The sequence below is a fragment of the Podarcis muralis genome, chromosome 17 (assembly GCF_964188315.1).
Source record: "Podarcis muralis chromosome 17, rPodMur119.hap1.1, whole genome shotgun sequence".
NCBI lineage: Eukaryota > Metazoa > Chordata > Lepidosauria > Squamata > Lacertidae > Podarcis > Podarcis muralis.
Window position 1 is genome coordinate 26,388,234 of NC_135671.1, and position 22,999 is coordinate 26,411,232.

The window sequence follows — 22,999 nt, forward strand, 5'->3', positions numbered from 1 at the left end:
AAAACACCATGGTTTGTGAAGTTCTGATCGTCTGAAAAGGAACTGCCAAGATCATGAAGAAGAGCTTCCTCCTTCTGGTCTTTGTGTGTTGATATATGCTTAGCTCCTTCCTTCAGATCAAGTGTTTGTGCTACTTAAGGATCAGTTGACACTGGGTGCTGGGAGAATTGGTGGCTCCTCACCTTTCTCTGAGACCGTGTCTGACATCTCTACCTTTCACTTTCTCCCTGCTGACTGTGCAAACGAAGGCGAACGTTGCAGTTTGACACACACCATTTCTGAACTCTAGTGCCACATCAGCAGTTTATCCTTCTGAAATTAGGTAACGGGAATTTCAGTTTCTTGACGTGAAAATTTAGGGGCTATGTTTCAGTAATGCCATTACATGTCAAGTGTTGGGACATTACACTTTTCACGGACATTTAAAACCGTTTATTTTATAGATTTTGTTCTTGTCATTGTTTGTTTAAATACAGGCCTGGAAGCGGTAAAAATGGAACAGAGCGTTCTCATCCCCGGCAGCTGTGTCAAGAAGATTCTGATGCTGTGTGGAACGAGCTGGCGTATTTCAAAAAGGAACACAAAAAGCTATTGATTGAAAAGTGAGTTTCTTTCTTTTAAAATACATATACATTGAGAAACGTGCTGCTAGTTTGCTAAATCTTCTTCTCATTGAAGGCTACACGAAGGAATTCCTTTCAAATACCAAAATTAAATCATCTTCCTCTCCTAGAAACAGAGAGGAAAGCACCATCCTCCTCCCACCCCTCCTTTTAAATCAGTGACAACAAGTTTGCTAGCACTAACAGAAACTGTATTACATGATCTAGGGATTGTGTTAATTAATGTGGCTCTCATCTGTTGGAGGTGTCGCTCTTCATTAGCCTGTATTTTACACACTGCCGTGCTTCATTTTTGGAATGAGGTGGTGAGGGGATAACCTAGCCAGCCATCCTTGTTTGATCTCCTTGATACATACGCAATGCAGAATGCCTCAGCTCTCTTGGTTCCCTGCCCTGTCCTGCTAATCCCAGCTGAGCTCATTATGGTGTAGCCTTGCTGCTACTCTTGGAGCCAGAGCTGTCCAAGCTAATTACTGGTAGCAGCAGAGCTGCCTGTTAAGGGTCTGGAGTGGATCTGCTAACATGGTCCTTCGTAGTGACCTGCGAAAGGCATGAGGGAGTTGCTCTCTTTCTTGCCATGCACAGCCTGTCCTTTGGGTTTAGTACTGATCCCTTCACACAGCTCTTTTAGCTGTGGTAAGTGTAAAACTTGGAGAAGGAATTCTTACTTTAGAAAACATACAGTTTGCCTCTTTGATCTTATAATTCATAGACTATTACACTCACCCTGGTAAAGTAAGAGCATTTCCCTTTCATACTAGAAAAAAGGGAGTTGGTAGGGATTGCATAATTATTCTTTTAATTATGTTTTAAAATGTCTTTTGTCAAGTTGATTTTGTTGTTTAGCATTGAGTGTGCTTAAAACTCTGAAGGTTTTCCCCCCTGTTCTTTTGAGACTTTAGCAAATTTGTCAGAAGTGTGCCTGCATTGATAGAACATCTAGAATATTATCTTGGCAGTAAAATGCTGAAGGGCCTACCTTTAAAACTTCACTGTTGGAACTACAAAAATATTGCTGTATCCATAGTGCAAGCTATTTTTGGTTCTGTCTGTGTTGGCCACTTAAAAATATATATATGACACTATGATCGCTTGGATAATGATTTTCTGACACATTTACTGGCATCATAGGTTTTTGTATCATCACATAAAGATAGTAGCATATGGGATTCTACCATAGAACTTCTGAAAGCTGGAGATCTTCTTTACAATTTTTTTTTACCGCATCTTGCAATGTTTTAGAATTCTGATTCGACTCCATTGTTCCAAGCACTAGACCCTACACTGGCCAGTTGCATCTCAGCATTATTCTGACATCTTAGGAAAACGCTATGGGAAGAAACATAGGTAGTGCTTTTTCCAGAAAGATTGTCATGTTAGTTGGTTGCAGCAAATATGACAGGGGTTTGTATCTAACAATCAAACAATTGCCTGCTCCAAACAACTTCCATGAGTGCAACCAAACTTCCCCATCCTCTCCTCTCCTCCCCTCCCTTAAAGTTGAACACATTTATTATGGCATAAGCTTTCACAGACGTCAGTCGACCTCATCAGATTCAGGAAGTGTTATCCTGTCTTATGAGGTTTGCATGGTTGGGAGAAGGAGAAACATAAACACTGAGATCACAAAAGAAACGAAGTGAAATAAAATGCAAAAAAGTATACAGATGGTGCTAATTGCATTATCAGCAGTGGCCATTTGCAAAAATAAAATAAAATAAAAAATTTTGATGACTCTGTTTTGGGAGGCCAATTAACATAGTGTAGTGTTGTAAAAACCTGTTCCAGTTCAATCCACATTTGAGCTTCCTTGTAACCTTGGTCTTCAAGGAAAAAGCAATATTAAATGGACTGGGGTTTGTTGAGGATAGAATACTGGAAGAAATAAATAAAGCTTAAAAGACTTCTACAAAGTTCTGATTATGAACTGTGCTGTGATAGATTTGCAAAAAAGAAGCTGCTCATTTTTCAAATGCTTTATCTCCAAAGTCATCGAATCTACCTCTGATTTGTAGCAAATGCGTTGAGTGACAGGGAAGATCATAAATTGACTGGTCCTACTGGTCTTTTCCTTATGTTTCCTGTGAAGGCTTCAAGTGATAAAGCCATGTTCTTAGAACATCAGTATCACCAGCAGAAAAATTGGGTAAGATGTAAGACTGTACCGGTCTTCTCTGATGCACATATTACATCAGTGATGTTTTTAGTCAATGGCATCTGCTGATAGTTTGTATTTAAAAAGTTGCCTATCTCTGCTAGAGAGTCAGCTGAAGGGGGTGGGGGGAGAACACAATAAAGATCATTTTCTAAAATAAAGATATTGAGAGGTGACAGGCAAATGTTTTCCCCTTTGCTCTAAAAAGAGCCGCTTACTGGTCTACATTTGCAGTTAGTACAGATGCCCAATTCATTAATTGTAGCACTATGTCCAAGATGTCTCAGTACCAGGCATGCTTATCTAAGTATTCTATGACTAAATGGTCAACTAATGTTCCTTAAAGGCTCCCCCCCCCCCCCCGATTTTATATAGCTTGACTTGTTAGTTCTTGTATGGAATGTAAAGAATTGATCAGGTACGCTGTTTGTGATAAAGCCCCCTATCGCATGCATCCTGTGATGATTCACATTCCAGGGAAAGAAACTACTCTACAGGACACACTCAGCAGACCTTTAACACAACACATGGCAAAATAGTAATTAATTAAGATAGAGCATTTGTACCCCAGTCTTCAGCTAAATCACCTCCCAAGCACACACAAGCAATTAAAACAAGGCAGTCTCTGCCTGCATGCTTACATTCTAAAAGGCATCACACACATATACAGACACACACAGTCACGACAAGGAGGAAAGAGCAAAAAAGCACACTCAGGCACCAGTTCTTAAAGTTAAATAGTAGCTCTTAAAATGACCAAGTAGAATGGAAACAGTTTAGGAGGTGCTGAGCTGATGGAAGGAGCTCTCCTTCTTTCATCTTATTGGTAGTGTTTGGCTGATGACCTGTTCAGATGCACGGACCTGATTATTTGTTTCATACTGTTGTGAGCTGTTCTGGGAGCAAAAGTTTAGCAGTGGGATATAAATATGATGATCATGTGCAGGAGGACAGGAGATGATTTTTAAAAAGGCATTCTGATGGGGAAGTGGTCAGGAGTTCCACTGTGTATCTCTGAAACATTTATTCTACCATGGGTAAAAGGATGAAATTGTCGTATTTATTCCTTTCTCCATCTTAGCAAAAGCAATTATTGTAGCAGCCTTTCTTTGATTACTTCAAACTAAGGCTTGTTGTAGGTGAACTGTATAGCACAGAGTGCACTATCTGCTTTAGATGGCGTAGCGGTTGAAACAGATCCATCAGCACAGGGGTACAATAAACATCAACCTCATCTCAAGAGACAAGGACCTTCCCGTGGCTCTGAATTTAAAGAATTCGATTCCACCTTTTGCCTCCAGAGAAAATCTACTGGATGCTATTTTGTAGATGCAAAGATGGTGGCAAAGATGTTTCCTTCAGTTGCTGACACTTATGCCATAGATACATATTTTAAATAACACTAGGCAATTAGCGTAGCCACTAGCTCTTCTGAAAAAGAACAGTGAGCTGCAATAGAAGAAGAAGAAGAAGAAGAAGAAGAAGAAGAAGAAGAAGAAGAAGAATTGTCAATAGCTATTAGGAATTCGGTTACATTTGCAGTGTAGCCATGCACACACGATCATGGGTAAAGTATTTCATCTCCTTTTATTCCCAGGTAGAAGGGATGGCAGTGTATTAATGTAATCTGCATCAAAAGCTCTGTCCTTGATCACTCATGGAAGAAAAGCCCTAAATTTGCTGATCCCACACTTATGACTGCTTCCACACTTCTTTGGGATTATGCTTCTACATGGAACTTGATGCTCTTATTGGGCTAATTGATTGTACCTTCCTTGGCATCCAAACCCACGTCTTTTCTTCCCTAATTTGACACATAAGTGCAGGTGAACTAAAGTACATTTTATGCTGCATATCTTTACAGCCACTTTTTTTTAAAAAAGCACATCTATTCTAAGAACTATACTTTAGATGTTCTTCTCGAGAGTTTTGTATGAATCCTCATGGCTCCAACAATTTTAAATGAACTGTACAGTGTACACCGTCTTCAGACCAGTTGCACCACTATCGTCGGCATCTGTAGTCACCACCCCTCCTTTAACAAATTTAGCAAAGCAAGCAAAAAGAACAGAGAAAGAGGTAGGCAATGTGAGGAAACCCATTAGCTCACATTAAAAAATACAATAAGTATTGATACAGCCATCTTAATTTAAACATATAAATTGATATGTGTCAAATAAATGTCCAGATAGGTATCCACATGAAGCTGACATTTATAAGAAATGTGTTCAAATGTGGCAAAGGCGGTGAGGTCCTCGGACCCTTGCATGGCGGGTATTTACCCTTCCATGCGCAACGTATAACTCTCTTAGCAACTATAAAAGGGTTCATGAAATACCCTTTGGTTGTCCTTCCATTAATCCCCATACTGGAATAATGTAGTTTAAAAGTACATGAAAGATAAAAGATTTCACCAGGACAACATTAATATGGACAACAACTTCAGACCAAAATGAATGTATCACTGGACATTCTCACATCATATGCCACAATGAGGCATTATTATTACTATTATTTAACAACATTTATGTACTACTTGAGTTTTTTTATAAGAAACATTAAAATTATCAACAAGAAGTGTTAAAAGCAAGTAATTTTAATTATCGTTTTTTTAAAAAATGTATCGGCAGACTACAGGTTTATAGCCAGCGAATAAAGTCAAAGCTGTGATTGGCAAATGATCTGTTTGGCCAATGCACAAATGTTATGAATGACTAGAGCTACCTTTTCTGCCTCTGTCTCATTGCCACCCAGCTCAGACACTGTGCATTGGTTGATGGTGTGTCTATGTTTGCAGCATGCGACCTGAGTGATTTTATGGCTTTCAGCAGCAGCAGGTGTGCCTGCCCCCTCTGTTGTACACATCTAACATGAACACAGCTGCAGCAGAATTATAGTTTATGATGCCCTTAAAAGTGTTGATGGTGTGTTTTATTTATAATTTTTATTTATTTATTAGATTTATACCCTTCACCTTCCTATAAAGGACCCCAGAGCTACTGAACAGGGCAATTTATTTGTCTGATACATAGCCTGTTCTGAATCTGGCTTCTTCCAGTATCCTGTTCCTGTACTTACTTTTCTGGAAGTAAGGCTGCAACCTCAATCCTATTTATCTTGGAGTAAACCCCACTGAGTTCAGTATGGCTTACTTTGAGTAGACATGTTTAGCATTGTGATGTACATCAGTGGAACTTACTTTGGACTAGATGTAGGATTGTGTTGCTAAAATCTCTCGACATCCTATTTTTAAAAAGTAGTTAGGCCTGGGGTCTGGGGCAGATAGGGAAAAAGGCTGCCGTGGGCACAGAAACTGTCACGGGCTAGGTCCCTGTGCCACAATTTATACACTACCTTTATTTATTATAATTTTATTTCATAAAATTTATATACCGCTTGGTTGTAAAAAAAACCCCAACAACTCAAAAGTGCTTCACAAAAAGAATGAAATGAACAGCTGCCTAAAACATATCAAAAAATCAACAGCAGCGATAAACTAAAAACAGAATAAAACACACACCAACACTCTGCACATTTGAGTGTGAGGAAGGATGAGTTGGGACTTTTCATCGGAATGAGAAAAGGCCCTGGTGAACTAACTCTTGGTCTCTTGTCTCTAATTGGGTCATTTTTCTTGCAGCTATTCTTCCAAGAGCACATACCAGGGAAATAGCACAAGAATTTAACATTAAGTGGCCATATCAATGCCTTGTTTCCGTAATTAGAATTCTGTCAACATCCTTTCTGTGTTAGCTTGTTGTGGCCTTCCCTCCTCCTCCTCCTCCTCTTACCTTCCAGGCATTTATAGAAGCCCATTTAGTTAAGCAGCATTTTGAAGAAAGGCTGCTACAGATGAGACTGGAATTTTTATTTGGGGGGGGGGGGAATGTGATGTGGAAAGGGAGCGGCTATTTTATTGGATCTTCTGGCTGGTGATCAATATGAGAGATGTTTGGGAGCCAGAGAAGGAGAACCGCTGCTGCTCTGATTGATTTTGTAATTTTATTGTGCTTTTAGATTTGCCAAAGGTTCTCAAGGGCCTGGAAGGGATGCGTCTCCTATGAAAAAGTTTATGTACAAATGAGGCAATGATTATCTAAATAAGGTGTTTCACAGAGGTTAATAGAGATAGGCCTGTTACATTAAATTATTTTTAATAATGCTGACTGTTATTAAAAATTAAGGCGTTCTGAGCTTCAGTCACTTTCCCTCTATGCAGGTCCTTAAGTGGATTAATACCTACATGCTGCCCAATAACCTCCTTTCTCAAATTGAAATAATGAGGAGGAATGTAATACTCCTCGCATACAATTTGTGGTTGGGAGAACTTATTAATATGATTTATCACTGACTAACTCACTCAAAGGGAGTCAAGGTTGTGTTTTATGACAGAGAGAAGGCAGCGATAAAATGCAAACTCCCTTCTTCCCTTTTGTTTTTCTGTTAGGACTGAGCCCAGGCTTCATTCAGAAGCTACCTTTGCAACATGGGAGTTGCTTGAGTAGCATGGTCCCCTCCAACATTGCTCTGGCGATGCAACAGGTGGGCAGTTGGGATGGCAGGATTGCTTTCTTTGCTGTCATCTTCCCAAGCCACACAGATATGTTTGAAGAGCCAATTAACCCTAGGAATGGCAGATTAAAATGTGCTTATTTATTTACTTACAGTATATATAGGCTACTCTTTGTCCAGCTTTTTAAATCCCAGAGCAAGGAACAAAGTACCAAAGGTAAACGGGGTGGGGTGGGGTGGAGGGACAATATGTAAAAACTACAAAATCCTATAAACATTTTCAATAAACAGCAAATTAGCATTCTGACATCATAAGGTAATGAGGACAATTAAAAGATCCAGTTATCCAAATACCTAGATAAAACACAACATTTTGTTGCCAGTTTTGGACAAATCATACTTTGCAGTGGTACCTTGGTTCTCGAACTTAATCCATTCTGAGAGTCCATTGGACTCCTGAAACTGTTCGAAAATCAAGGCGCGGCTTCCGATTGGCTGCAGGAGCTTCCTACACTCAAGCGGAAGCTGCGTCGGATCTTCGGCTTCTGAAAAATGTTTGGAAACTGGAACCCTTACTTCCGGGTTTGCTGCATTGTGGGAGCCGATTTGTTTGGCAACTAAGCTGTTCGGGAACCAAGGTTCCACTGTACATTTGAAACAAATGGGACTTGCCACAAAATGTTGCTTTGTATCTCAACCGCTAGCAGAAGTGCTCTTATTTAGGGTGCCAGCCGGCTATTCCCTCCGTGTGATACTAATCAGCTATAATAGGCTCAGGCGTGCCAATTCACTCTCACTCTTCAATGTTTCACTTCCAGCTGACACTCGAGAAATCTTTAAAGAAATCAGAGCACAGAGTGTGGTGGGGCTGGAAGGAGGAGTGCACAAACTCAAGGTTCACTCATGTAATGCCCAACCATAGTTTGCTGCTCCTGCGAACCACGAACTGACCCAGTTCACGATTGTGAACATGCAAATGCTTCTCGGTCATTAATTGGAAAAAAATATATCCAGGAAAGACATTAAGAATTCAAACAGATGCACACCCAGGCACCATTTGTTTCTATGATATACCTTATTTGGGCATTTCAACCAACTGAAACTTGATGTGCTTGCAGTGGCTGTTCACCTAACCCTGGTTGGAAGATCCAGAAAATGTTGAACAGCTGTCCTTGGCTAGCTGATAGTTATCAAACTGCAATCACTTTCAGATAGTCCAAATTGGCCAAGGAATTCAATAAATCATTCTCTGTAGCACGAACATGACTAAAATGTAAGTAATGCTTGTACTTCTCTCTCTTTTTTTGCTTTACACTCTTTTGGCAGCCTTATCCCCCAATGTATGTAATGGTTTTTTGCTTTCTCACACAGGCTAGATCAAACACCTGCTCCAAGATTTGCTCTCGCCTCCCAAAGCTGTCAGTTGACACACAAATATACAGACCTTTTGAAAGAGCATATCTTGCCCTTATTGCAAGCAGATGTACCTGAATCTTAACATTGGAGGAGCAAAGGGAAAACTTTTGTCATACTAGTATTTGACTGCTTAAGAAGTCAGATCTGGTTCAAGCTTATTTCAGATCTTACAACTTTAAAGACTGGCAGGGTGGGGATATTGGCGAAGTAGAATAAGAGAACATTGAGCCATGTTGTTTTCTTCAGCCTTAATTTATGACATCTGTATTGACAGCAGAATTAAAGGGCAGGTTTTTCAGCAGTTTTACAGGGATTCGTTGAGGAAAAATTGGTGTTAGGTTTCCTTTTTCTTAATAACAAAAAACAGCTTTATTTCCCTAGTAACACTCCTATATTCACATAACAGCATTCCTCACAGCAAGTGAAAGAATATTTCTGGTTCATTGGGTCATGATGAAAAGCACTTTAGTATGACGATTGTTCTGGTTTATGCAACTAAGTGGTAATCCTATGAGCCACTAGGCTGACACCATAGTATTTAAAGTAATGTGTTGTGGGGTCTTTGCTTTTCCGTCAAGGGGCATAAAGAAATTATGTTGCGCCACAGCAAGTCACGTACCAACATGAATCATGCTATTTATTTGTGAAGAGGCAGCTATTGGCCATGCTCCTCAGTACTTCCAGCCCCTCATGCTACCTGAAAAATAAATAAATAAAAGCTGCCCATCAGCCTTTCATGTTTTTTCAGATACTGTCAGGTAGCACAAACAGATTATTGATAGGGCTGGGCAATCTATCACTATATCCTCCAAAACCAGTTAGAAGTTATATCATGATATCAGTTTCATAATTTTGACCTGGCAATATATCACGAATCATGGTGTGTGTGTGTGTGTGATGCAAAAATCACCAAGTGGGAAAAAGCGTGAAGCCAATCAATGCCTCTACCAAGCTCTATCCTTATTTCAGACAATATGATATATTGGTATATTGTGATGTTTAGCTGGTATCTATCACGACGTTGAAAGCCAGCCCTAGTTAATGAGTTCCTAGTGAACCAATTGTTATTGGCTGTGCTATGGTGGCTATGTTATACAAAGGATTTATGTCGAAAGGGAGGAGGAACAGGGCCAGTTAGAAGCATTGAACAGGAACCTTCAGCTTTGTATGAGTAGACCAGCAGTGGCATAAATTCCGTCTAGGATTAACAGTAGTCACATTCACCTTTTTAAATGCAGTTTTTATTAAATATTTTATCATGCTTTTACCCCGTGTTTGAGAAGCATTGAAAGAACAGGTAGCAGTTTACAGGATAAAGGATAAGTGTTATCAACATCATTTGTACATGGGAAGCAAATATGGCTACCAAGCCCCTCCCCTCAAACAAAGACTAACTGTACAAGATTCTGCAGCAGGTGATTATGGGTAGTCTCCAAACTTGATTACTGCAGTCTGTTTTATGTGGGGCTACCTTTGCTCTGCCCTGGAAGCTCCAGCTGATACAGAATGTTGCGGCTCAGTTGCAGACAGGTGCAGGTTTTCGACAGCTTGCTGCAGGATCTGCATTGCCTGCCTGTATGCTCTCGGACCAGGATATACAATAAGAGTGCAATAAATACAATCAATCAAAATAATATAAAACAAGGTAAAAGGTAAAGGGACCCCTGACCATTAGGTCCAGTCGTGGCCGACTCTGGGGTTGCAGCGCTCATCTCGCTTTATTGGCCGAGGGAGCTGGCGTACAGCTTCCGGGTCATGTGGACAGCATGACTAAGGCGCTTCTGGCGAACCAGAGCAGCGCACGGAAACGCCGTTTACCTTCCCGCCGGAGTGGTACCTATTTATCTACTTGCACTTTGACGTGCTTTTGAACTGCTAGGTTGGCAGGAGCAGGGACCGAGCAACGGGAGCTCACCCCGTCGCGGGGATTCGAACCGCCGACCTTCTAATCGGCAAGTCCTAGGCTCTGTGGTTTAACCCACAGCTCCACCCACGTCCCTAATATAAAACAATTTATAATATAAAACAAGCAAAACGACAAAATAACCACCGGTCACGCTGGGTATGTGCTCATGAGCTGCACTCATGCTCTCTCTGCAGAAGCAGCTGCCCAGCATTCCACTTCTGATTTGGAAGGCAAATTAAGTCCCTGCCCCATCTGCTCCGCACTCTCGCCTGCGAGCAAGCCCATCGCAACCCATCGCCCATGAGGAGTCTCCTCACCCTCCTCACACCTCAACTTGGTACTGTGGTATATTAATGAGCACCTCACCCCCTGTAGGTCACATAGATCCCTGAGATAATCAGAGGCCCAGCTTCTTCAGGTGCCTAATGCCCCCAGAAATTAAATTTCTCTAAGCTTGCTCAGAAGAGAGCATTGAGCGCAGTAGCCCCTGCATTATGGAACACTCTCCCAGTGGAGATGAGGCAGACGCCAGCGTTGTATAGATTTCGACGTGCTGCGAAAGCATTTTTATATTTCAGCCAGCCTTTCCAGAATGTTAATTTTATCCAGTCACTTTTAATATTCTGCTGTTTTATTTTATGATGCGAGTTATTTTATATTTTATTTAAATTGCTTAGAAATCTATGAATACGGATGATTCATAAATACTTTAAATAAATAGTAAAAGATCAGTGACATTCAGAAGCAGAAGTGTATACCTATACTTTTGGGGAACTAACTTCTTAATAGTGGAATTATCTACATATGTATCAGAAGGATATCATACAATAGGAAAAGTAGATTGTTCCATGTTCCCTTTTTGCAATTCTGACTTGGGGTGTCACTTTTCTACACTGCAGCTGTTTTCCATATTCTGGCAAGCTGGACAAATATGCATGGAATGCCATTTTAATTACAGCACACCCCTTTGGACTAGTCTTCTACCAAACATTACATAACTATATATTTGAAAATCCATTAAGATTTTTAATGAAAATCAAGGACTCATAGAATTGTAGCGTTGTAAGGGACCCCAAGAGTCATCTAGTTCAATCCTCTGCAATGCAGCTAAATCTCAGCTAAAGCACCCATGACAGATCACCAAATCTTTGCTTAAAAACCTCCAAGGAAAGAGAGTCCACCACCTCTCATGGGAATTTGTTCCACTGTCGAACAGCTCTTGCTGTCAGAAAGTTCTTCCTGGTATTTAGTCAAAATCTCCTTTCTTGTAACTTGAATCCATTAGTTTGGGTCCTAGCCTCTGGAGCAGGAGAAAACAAGCTTGCTCCATCCTTCATGGGATAGCCTTGATGCTTTTGAATTATGGTGCTGGAGGAGACTCTTGAGAGTCCCATGGACTGCAAGTAAACCGATCCATTCTGAAGGAAATCAGCCCTTAGTGCTCACTAGAAGGACAGATCCTGAAGCTGAGGCTCTAAGACTTTGGCCACCTCATGAGAAGAGAAGACTCCCGGAAAAGACCCTGATGTTGTGAAAGATTGGGGGCACAAGGAAAAGGGGACGACAGAGGACGAGATGGTTGGATAGTGTTCTCGAAGCGACCAAGCTGTGGAAGGCAGCGGAAGACAGGAGTGCCTGGCGTGCTCTGGTCTATGGGGTCACGAAGAGTCAGACACGACTAAAAGACTAAGCAAAATCATATCTCCTCTCAGTCTTCTCTTTACCAGGCTGAAAATACTCAATTCTCTCAATTGTACCTCATAAGGCTTGGTTTCCAGACATTTGATCATCTTGGTCACCCTCCTTTGCACACGTTTTCAGCTTGCCAATAACCTTCTTAAATTGTAGTGTGCAGAATTGGACACATTATTCCAGATATGGTCTGACCGAGGCAGAACAGAGCAGTACTATTACTTCCCTTGATCGAAACACTATACTTATGTTGATGCAGCCTAGAATAGGATTAGCTTTTTTTGCTGCTGCATCACACTCTTGACTCATGTAAACTTGTAGTCTACTAAAATCCCTTATCATTTGTACTACTGGCAGTCCAGGTGTCCCCCATCTTATATTTGTGCAGCTGATTTTCCTGCTTAAGTGCAGAACCGTACATTTGTCCCTATAGAGATTCATTTTCTTAGATTTAGCCCTCTTTTCCAATCTGTTAATATCATCTTGAATCCTGATTTTTACAATGTTTTTCAGGCAAAAATGGGTGGCTGCAAAGCTTCAATTGTCGTGTTTCACAGGACTGAAGATTTTTATTTTGGTGGGAGTCAAACCCTCCTCACTGAAGGGTTGTTTCACACAAAATGCAGGGGGAAATGAGTTTACCACTAAATGTATTCTTAATTGAGAAGTGCAGCCAATCCTAGCTCTCTGTATGATTTTGATGATTATATCTATGATTTTGTTTGAAAGATTGTTTGAAAATTTATGTACTCTCCTTCATCTAAAGGGTCAGCAATTGCGTGTAGTAAAATATCTTACAGACAGGGCTTTTTTTTTCAGCTGGAGCCTAGAGGAGCTCAGTTCTGGCACCTCTCAGGTGGGCCCCATTGCCATTCTAAGAGAATGAGGGAGGTGTTCATGGTGAGCTCTGGCGCCTCTTTTTCTAGAGAAATAGCACTGCTTACAGAATATAGTGTACATTGATCCTCAAGAGTTGTCACCTGATCTAAGACAATGCAAAATGAAATCAAATCTATTTCATAAGGATGGATCATAGAGAAGTTGTGAGGAGTGATCTAAAAAGTTTTCTGATGTATCCTACTGGAATTGCTTATGTGCTTCAGGTGCTTTGTGTATAAGATTTTACATAAATGCCTCTGGTTATTGCATGTATCCCGGTACGTTGCCTAAGGTCATGATAATTGGTTAATCTGTAATCATTATGATGTCTTCATAAAGACAATTATTCTGTTTCCTACTTATTTGTAATTTTTTTAGGCTGAAATTTTGAATCCCCCACCCCACCCCCAGTTTTCTGTGTCCTGGTTTAATTTAGCTAAATGTTGGTTGGTAATATGCTTCAAATTCAAGGGATAGAATTAAAATAGTTTTAGTGTAATGCACTGCTGTTTTTCGGGAAGAAGAGGTTTCTAGGCTGAGAGGACAGGGCTGCTCCTGCCACACAGTTCTTCTCATATAGAATCATAGAACTGTAGAGTTGGAAGGGACCACAGAGATCATCTAGTCCAACCCCGTGCAATGCAGGAATCTTTCACCCAACATGAGGCTCAAACCCACAACCCTGGGATTAAGAGTCTCATGCTCTACTACCAACTGAGCTATCTGCTGCTGGACAGATGACTTGATGGGACTTTGACTCATCATAGGAGGGAGCTATTTCTAGCTGAAACCTTGATTACTTATAATGGAAGCAGAAACCAGCACACACAGGAAAGAAAAAGAGATCTGCATTTATAAGGGCTGTGCTGTTAACTGGCAGAGCTTGAGAGTACCAGCAAGTCACTGTCATTCCAGTACTGTCTAGTTAATCTTTTCATTTGCTGTGAAATCTGTCAATGGGCAAATACTCAAACTTGAAAGCATAACATCATAATAGAGAGTATATTGCATTTCAAGAAAATCAAATCAAATACAGACCGTTGCGACAATGCTTTCTATTTTCAGATCTTTTACAAATCTCTTCTTACGTGGTTGTGATTTGATTACTGATTTCCCCAAAAGTTGGCATTGTAACTAAATGTGAGAGTGGATGTATGTACATGTTTTCAATTAAAGAGACTAGAAATGGAACAATAGGATTTTCTTGCTGATCGTACTGTGCTGGAGCAGGACTGCTCATAACATATAGTGGTACCTCGGGTTATGTACTTAATTCATTCCGGAGGTCTGTTCTTAACCTGAAACTGTTCTTAACCTGAAGCATCACTTTAGCTAATGGGGCCTCCTGCTGCCGTGCCGCCGGAGCCCGATTTCTGTTCTTATATTGAAGCAAAGTTCTTAACCTGAAGCACTATTTCTGGGTTAGTGGAGTGTGTAACCTGAAGCATATGTAACCTGAAGCGTATGTAACCCGAGGTACCACTGTACTAGTGTTGAAAGTTACCATATTTATTCAAATGAAATGTGCACCTTTTTTGGCCAAATTATGTCATGGAAATTAGGGTGCACATTAGATTTGACGGTACATTTACATTTGCCAGCAAATACTTCTTTGATTTCAAAGATTTGAAAATTGAGGTATGCATTTGATTCGATGGTACATTAGATTCGCGTAAATACAGGTAACACTAGTGCTGATATGTGTTTCCTGAAATTCAGTATAAAAGTTTTCAGTATTTTAAGTGACATGTTTTATTCAGCACGTTTTTGTAGGGTATGTCTCCTTGACTCACTCACCCCACATTCTTTCTGCTGTGCGCTCACTTCTTGTGTGTGTTTTTCTAGACTGAATTTAGAGGAAGAATTGGATCAGATGAGAGTGTATACATCTAGGGATAAAGCTACAATACAAGAACTGAATATATGCCTGCAACAAGAAAGAGAAGGTAGGCTTATTTCAGCCATAATGTCAAACAAACCATGTGTCGTGCTAGTTATAGTTTATAACCCAAACCATAGCTTTAGATCTGTTTCTGTACTTTTCTTTTCTGTCCTCGCAACGCTCAGCTTCATAAGTTCATTCTAGGCCCCATGGTACAGTTGCAGTGGGAAACAGAGCGATGGCTGTATAATTATGATGTGTTAATTCAGACATCACACCAAACTGTATTCTCAAACACTATTAAAATCATAGCCTCTGATGCTGGTTTGCCAGCCAAATGCAAACTGTGGTTTGTCAATTCACAAATTACTTGAAAACATACTTAAGCTTCTTAAAACCCTGGCTGGCGAAACCAGAATCCAAAAACCACAATTGGTGATAACTATAGTTTGGTATATATGGGACGCGGGTGGCGCTGTGGGTTAAACCACAGAGCCTAGGGCTTGCCGATCAAAAGGTCGGCGGTTCAAATCCCCGCGATGGGGTGAGCTCCCGTTGCTCGGTCACTGCTCCTGCCAACCTAGCAGTTTGAAAGCACATCAAAATGCAAGTAGATAAATAGGTACCGCTCCAACGGGAAGGTAAACGGTGCTTCCATGCACTGCTCTGGTTCGCCAGAAGCGGCTTAGTCATGCTGGCCACATGACCCGGAAGCTGTACGCCGGCTCCCTCAGCCAATAAAGCGAGATGAGCGCCGCAACCCCAGAGTCGTTCACGACTGGACCTAATGGTCAGGGGTCCCTTTACCTTTTATAGTTTGGTATGATGTCAGTATTAACAGGGGGGTGAGAAGGATAAACAGCTGCCCTGAGCTTTTTGGAAGAAATGTAATAAATTTCCCTCAGTTTACTTACACAGAGGCTTGCTGTTGTAATAATTTTTCAGCTTCTCCCTTTTTAATCATGAGGATCACATACATGGATATAAGAAATGGCCTATCAAACCATATCTATGGCAGTTGTCCCTCTTGCATCTAGCAACTTGTCTGTGTCAGTTATGTCAGTCACTTCAGATATACATTGCTTCAAGTGCTTTCTTTGTTGTGAAGCTCTTCAATAAGTAAGAAATGAGTCACAGTTCTCCTAAAATGGCACTCTACCATAATTAAGTCATAAAGGCATTGGCTCTAATGTGTGCCTTATTGCATCAATTGAATTTAACTTCAAATTATTGTGATTACCATAATCATGCATTTCAGTGCTTTTTGGTTGTTTTTTTTAAGGCTGGCATCTGGGATCTAAAAGCACTGTTTGCATAGCTGTTAAGGGGATTTGGTTTCCAACCATAAGAACGAGAAAAGAGTCTGCTGAATCAGGCCAGTGGCCCATCTAGTCCAGCATCCTGGTCTCATACTGGTTGACCGGGGTATCTGTGGGCAGCCTGTAAGCAGGACATGTGTGCGACAGCACTCTTGCCTCCTGCTTTTCCCATGATAACACCGGTCTTGAAAGACCTACATTGGCTCCCAGTACGTGTCCGAGCACAATTCAAAGTGTTGGTGCTGACCTTTAAAGCCCTAAACAGCCTCAGTCCAGTATATCTGAAGGAGCGTCTCCACCCCCATTGTTCAGCCCGGACACTGAGGTCCAGCGCCGAGGGCCTTCTGGCGGTTCCCTCACTGTGAGAAGCCAAGTTACAGGGAACCAGGCAGAGAGCCTTCTTGGTAGTGGCGCCCGCCCTGTGGAACGCCCTCCTACCAGATGTTAAAGAGAGCAACAACTACCAGACTTTTAGAAGATATCTGAAGGCAGCCCTGTTTAGGGAAGCTTTTAATGTTTGATGTCTTACTGTATTTTAATATTTTGTTGGAAGCCGCCCAGAGTGGCTGGGGAAACCTAACCAGATGGGTGGGGTATAAAAAATACATTTATCATCATCATCATCATCATCATCATCATCATCATTATTCCTCTGGCAGTGGAGGTAGAACATAGCCATTGTAGCTGGTAGTCATTGACAGCCTTGAATTTGTCTAGTCCTCTTTTAAAGCCATCAAAGGAGTCAGTTGCCTCCCATAAATACTTGCCATTATCTTTCTTCTTTTTCTACGTTGGCACATTTTGACCCTCTAGCTTAGAGTGCAGAAGCAGAATCCCTTGGTGGGGGAAAGCAACATCCCTGTGGATGTGCGCAGCCCAAAACTTTGAACACTCCAAACCCAGAGTGGCTGGGGCAAGCCAATCCAGTGGGCGGGGTACAAATAATAAAATTATTGTTGTTATTATTATTCATAGTATTCTGAGGTTCCATTTCCAGACTGGCTGGGGCATGGAATGGGAGCACCATATCCTCCAACATTACTCCAATGAAAATAGGGTTGTCCTATTCAACAACAACAATATTACTCTCTATACCCTGCCCATCGGACTGGCTTGCCCCAGCCACTCTGGGTTGCTTCCAACATATATAAAAACATCATAAAACATTAAACATTAACAAACTTCCCTATGCGGGGCGTGGGGAGCCCCGCCGGGAGCACAGGGCAACGGCGCACAGCCCACCCGCCACTCCCAAGCGGCGCCGGAAAGAAGGGGGAAGGGGGGAAGGCTGCCAGCAAAGTGGCGCGGCTCCCCCCCCCCCCCCAGGAAGCAGTTCAGATTGGTAGGGGAATATCTATTTTTCTTTTTTCCTATTGATTTTTAAAGGTGCGGCTTATTTACAGGTGCGGCTTATATCCGCTGTTCCTGGAAAACCGGGGCACTTGGAGGGACTGCAGCATTCCTCTGAGGGACTGGAGATACACTGCCAGCTCTGGCTTAATTTTAACTGTAATCTGGACATTTAGTCAGTGTTGTGTCAGTTAACCTCACTATCGACACCTGAATCTAGAGTGAATTCTGCATACTTTGCTTGGTAGCAATGAACCTTTGTAACTCCTCTCTCTCTCTCTCTCTCTCTCTCTCTCTCTCTCTCTCTCTCATTTGTTGCATTGTGGCTTTCCTAAATTCTGGATCACCGAAAAAAAAAGATATTTAAATCACCTTTGTTTTCAGTGTGTGTAAATCTTATATTCAGTAGTTGTAATTCATATATCTAATCATGTTATAAGGTTTAACGCTGAGTGCTTTGATCAGTTTATTATTAGAAACAAAACAAAAAACTCCCTCAAAAGTAAATGTTGATGTAAAAGCTACAATTGACATTCAAATGAGTGAATATTTAGGAAAAGATGAAAAGCCTCTATGTGTTACCATTGCATGTTACTTAAAGGAAGTAGCAAATGTATGCAGTACCACTGTGCTGAGGGACTAGCCTTGGAACTAACATGGGAGCTGATAGATTAATATCAAGGTAAAGGTACATATTCCCCAGCTGCACAATTTTAGTTTTTTCAGCTTCTATTATCTTTAGACTGGTGCTCCATTTATTTTGTGAATACAGAAGTTTTAATTGGCCATGACATGTTCCAAAGACAAAAGAAAGATCTAATTCTCTCTAACAAACTTGTTAGTCACTGTTTATGCCAAGAGGATTGCTAACCTACAGAGAGTAGCAGGCTTTTCTTCTGCTCCTCCTTTGTTTGTGAATTGAAAGTTCTTAAGTGACCTGCCATGTCTGCTTTACTTTTGAATGACGGTTCTAAAGCAAACCTTTAGCCGGTATAGTGGATATTATTCTCTGAGGAGGCACGTCTTGTTTACCCTAAAAATATTTTTGCAACATTTGAGCAGTTTTCCTGCAATCCATTTCCTTTATATAACATTTTTTTAAAAGCTCAGTTCACAGTTAAAAGCACAGCTGTGGCTTAGTATATGCACACAAACATACTTTCTGAGCCCTTGGCTAATGTGCACTTGATGAATTTAATTTAAATATGGGAATGGACATTTGGAAGGGGTGCAGCACTGCATATTTTGGGAGAGAAGGACTGGCTGGAGTGAACCATTCAGACATGCAAACCATGATTTCATGTTGCATTCATTAAGTAGCCATCTTGAAATACCTCAAGGGCTGTCACATGGTAGAAGGAGCAAGCTTGTTTTCTCCTGCTCTGGAGGGTAGGACTCGAACCAATGGCTTCAAGTTACAAGAAAGGAGATTCCGACTAAACATCAGGAAAAAATTTTTGACAGTACAGTGGTGCCTCGCAAGACGAAAAGAATCCGTTCCGCGATTCTCTTCGTCTAGCGGTTTTTTCGTCTTGCGAAGCAAGCCCATTGACAGCTTAGCGGATTAGCGGCTTTTCACGATCAGCTGTTAAGCGGCTTAGCGGCTTAGGAAAAGGGGGGGGGAGCGAAAAAAACCCGCGGGGACTCGCAAGATTTTCCTATAGGGAAATTCGTTTTGCGAAGCGCCTCCAAAACGGAAAACCCTTTCGTCTAGCGGGTTTTCCGTCTTGTGAGGCGTTCGTCTTGCGGGGCACCACTGTAAAAGCCGTTTGACAGTGGAAAAGTCTCCCACGGGAGGTGGTGCACTCTCCTTCCTTGGAGGTTTATAAACAGAGGTTGGGTGGCCATCTGTCACGAATTGTTTAGCTTAGACTCCTGCATTGCTGGGGGTTGGACTAGATGATTCTGGGGGTCTCTTCCAACTCTGCAATTCTATGATTTGGTCCTTTGGGCAAGCTAAGAAGAAGAGTTTGGATTTGATATCCCGCTTTATCACTACCTTAAGGAGTCTCAAAGTGGCTAACATTCTCCTTTCCCTTCCTCCCCCATAACAAACACTCTGTGAGGTGAGTGGGGCTGAGAGACTTCAGAGAAGTGTGACTAGCCCAAGGTCACCCAGCAGCTGCATGTGGAGGAGCGGGGAAGCGACCCGGTTCACCAGATTACAAGTCCACTGCTCTTAACCACTACACCACACTGGCTAGTTGTGTGAGTGAGTTTCTGCCCATGTGGTCATGAATATATCCAGCACAAACCGCAGAAAAGGCATTGGAATGATGTGATGGAAATGGTTGGAACTGGGCCGCAGAATTGGCTTATCAGATGGAGCAGCAGGGCGTGTTTTCAAGGCGGGTTCCAGATTGCCTATTTGAAACGCTTGTTTTTACTTTTATAAACAATGGTTAGTATGTGACAAAAAATAGGTTTTGTGTTTTCAACTTTGGGGCTAGAGCGAGGAGGAGGTACAGTCGGGGGATACCATAAAGCGTGTGGATGATCTTCAGAGTGGTGAATAGAATGATGGGTCACCAGTTGGTTGCTGGAGTTTCTAATTGCTATGAATCTCCAGCATTTCAGTGGAATGGCATGTGCGACTTATCCTGTAAAGTACTTGATCTTTCACCTTACAAGAAAGGGAGTTTAAAGTTCCGTCCACCCTAATTCTGTTTCTGTTTGCTTTGTTCGCCAATCACTCTGATCCTCCTGGCAGGGGATAAGACCCAGAGAACAAAACTGCTAGTGACTGTGTAGATAAAAAGACTTGTGAATTTGCCTTTTATGGCACAGAGGGAATAGTCTATAAAAGAATGAAGATGGGAATAAAAGTACAGCATCTTTAACCTGCACATCTATTGTACCTTTGAAAAGCTTGTACTGGGGGGGAAAAACATGGTGATGCTACAAGGATTAATAATTATACAGCATAAGACTTTAAAAAAAGGTCACTCTTTTGAGGCTGACCAAATGGCTTGACAAGAAAATAGACCACATTATTCATAATTGGGAAGCCAATGAACCCATTTCCTTAAAATGCCTTGGTATTGTTTTACTAGGATATTAGGTGTCAAAATATATTATTTATTTCCTCTTCCAGAGCTGCTCTTTAGACTTGGTGAAGAGGATGGGGTCAAGAACAGTACTCCAAAGAAGAATGTGAAAGAAATACCAGCACAGACATTACTGAAGGTACCCTAATCTGTAAGATATTGAGTCCAGCAAGTTAAATCTCAATTTCAGTGTAAGGGATCATAAGTTAAAAGACAGAACTGATGAATGTAAGCCATGTGTTCTTTTTTTTAATTACCACCCATAATTCAAAATAACCCTAACTGCCAAAATTGTGTCAGAAATCAATGCTTGTGGAAAATATATATGTGTCTCTTGTAGAGGGAACGAAAAATTTTAAAATGTATTTAAAGAGACAGGGAAGATCTAGATGTAAATGGAAGCATTTCTTTGTTTTATGAAGCTTTAGTAAACATTTTGTGTGCCGCAGTTTGCTTTTGTATAGTACAGCACGTAAATACTACACCCCAATGGCTTTTTATACTTGCAGAAAGGACAGTTTCAAGACTCGGTTGTGTATGCATAAGTGTGTAAGTTCACAGTGCAAAATAGTGCTATGTTGTTTTTTTTTAAACCCCCGATGTAATTGGTTTTATGCCAATATGTGGTACCTCTAAGATGATGCCACTGGTTTGCTGATTCACAAATCATGTATGGGGGCAGAGGCACATTGGTATATTGCGTGAAGCAAACATGTGAAAAATAAATGAATGAAATCATCAAAGGCTTTCAAGAGCCCAATGAACCCCCCTTTATATAGGCTTCTCATTGGCCCAGTTTGGATGCTACAGTAAACCATGGTTTAGTGCTGTGCACACACTGCAGTCATCCTCAAGCTCACACACTCTCCCCTGCTTTTGCACAGCTAGGACAGTGACTTTGTTTCCCTTAAATATGCCTTTTAATTCTGACCAAACTAGGGGTCATGTTTTACATTAACTTTGTAGTTTAAACAAGCCAGCTTTGTAACCCATGGCCGAAGTTGACATATTTTGAAACTGGTGATAGTGTAAAACACAATCCCTGGGTTGAACACAACCACCACTGAACTGAAACTAAATTTTTCCAAAGTTATTCTCTGACTGCGCAAGAGGATTGTAGCATCAACATAGCAGTGTGTTGTATATTACTTGGTTTACCGCCCACAGCGTGAGGGGAGGAAAGAGGGGAATTGTTGGGTGTCGGTTGTTGCTGCTCGTCTAAACTTTCGAATCAACATAATTATGTCAGAGGCTCAAATCTTTTTGCTAAAAACCAAAGCCAACAATTAAAGGCTGTTTGATCTGTGATGATAACATTAGCGTATTTCTTATGAAACATGAAGAAATGACCACAATTGCTCTTAGGATATAGTGCTTGCTATTTAACAGTTTAATCTAGAATTTATCTGCACCTTGGTTTGCTGCTGATCTTAATCCTTTTTAGATACCTGCCCCAACAATCTGAAATACCACACCTGGTGTTATATTGAAGTAAATATTTCCAGCCTAAATTAACTGGTGAAAGATGTACTGTGACGTAACCAGTTTTCAGCTCATGAAACCAAATTCTTGGGGGAGAACTGCACTCTTATGCCTTTAACAGATGCATGGCAGGCGGAAATTAAGCAGGTCAAGCCTTTGCTAGTAGGGCAGTAGAATTATGGGAGCAGCTTGACCCACCAACATTCTATCTTATTAGTTGTTTGTGACCCATTTGGGGGCCATTCACGCCATCCACACGTGTACAAAAGTTGCATATGACACAAATCATATGCAAATTTTATGCAAACTTATCCCCCCCCTTTTTTTTTGCAAGTGGGCGGAGGGCCTAATTCATATACAATGTACTGGCCCCAGAAAACCATGTTGGCAGCCCTTGTGGAACAAACTATTTGGATGAGGTGCAAGAAATGGGAAGGTCTGGGATAAAGGGGGTGAAATGTTGCTGTTTCTTCCTGAGCCTCCACATCTCTAGAACTGATATTAAGTAGTTCATTTTGTTAACAGCTGCTCACTTAGGAGGCTGTGCTTTACCATATGTCTGCTCCAAAAATATATTTTAAAGTGTCTTTCCGCTTTTCCATCCCCATTTCTTGAGCTGCTTAAACTGAAGTTTTAACAGTATGCTTGAACTGAATAGGCGAGACCTTGTGACTTAATATCAGTATAGCTATGTCCATTTATCTTATATTTGTGAATTAGCTTGTAGGAAGTACAG

General features: G+C 41.2%; 1 protein-coding gene across 7 annotated transcripts in view; it reads left to right on the forward strand.

The window, feature by feature from the left end:
• The window catches only part of LOC114587885 (endophilin-A1), a 277,955-nt gene that overhangs the window by 76,421 nt on the left and 178,535 nt on the right, over positions 1 to 22,999 (forward strand). For all 7 annotated transcript variants that reach the window (XR_013391153.1, XM_077921448.1, XM_028712738.2 and 4 more), the window contains 3 exons: positions 477 to 602; positions 15,029 to 15,129; positions 20,829 to 20,920. Coding sequence is in view for 6 of the 7 variants with exons in the window: in XM_077921448.1 (XP_077777574.1) it covers positions 477 to 602; positions 15,029 to 15,129; positions 20,829 to 20,920 (319 nt within the window). In the remaining variant the exon portion in view is untranslated. The remainder of the gene's footprint in view (positions 1 to 476; positions 603 to 15,028; positions 15,130 to 20,828; positions 20,921 to 22,999) is intronic.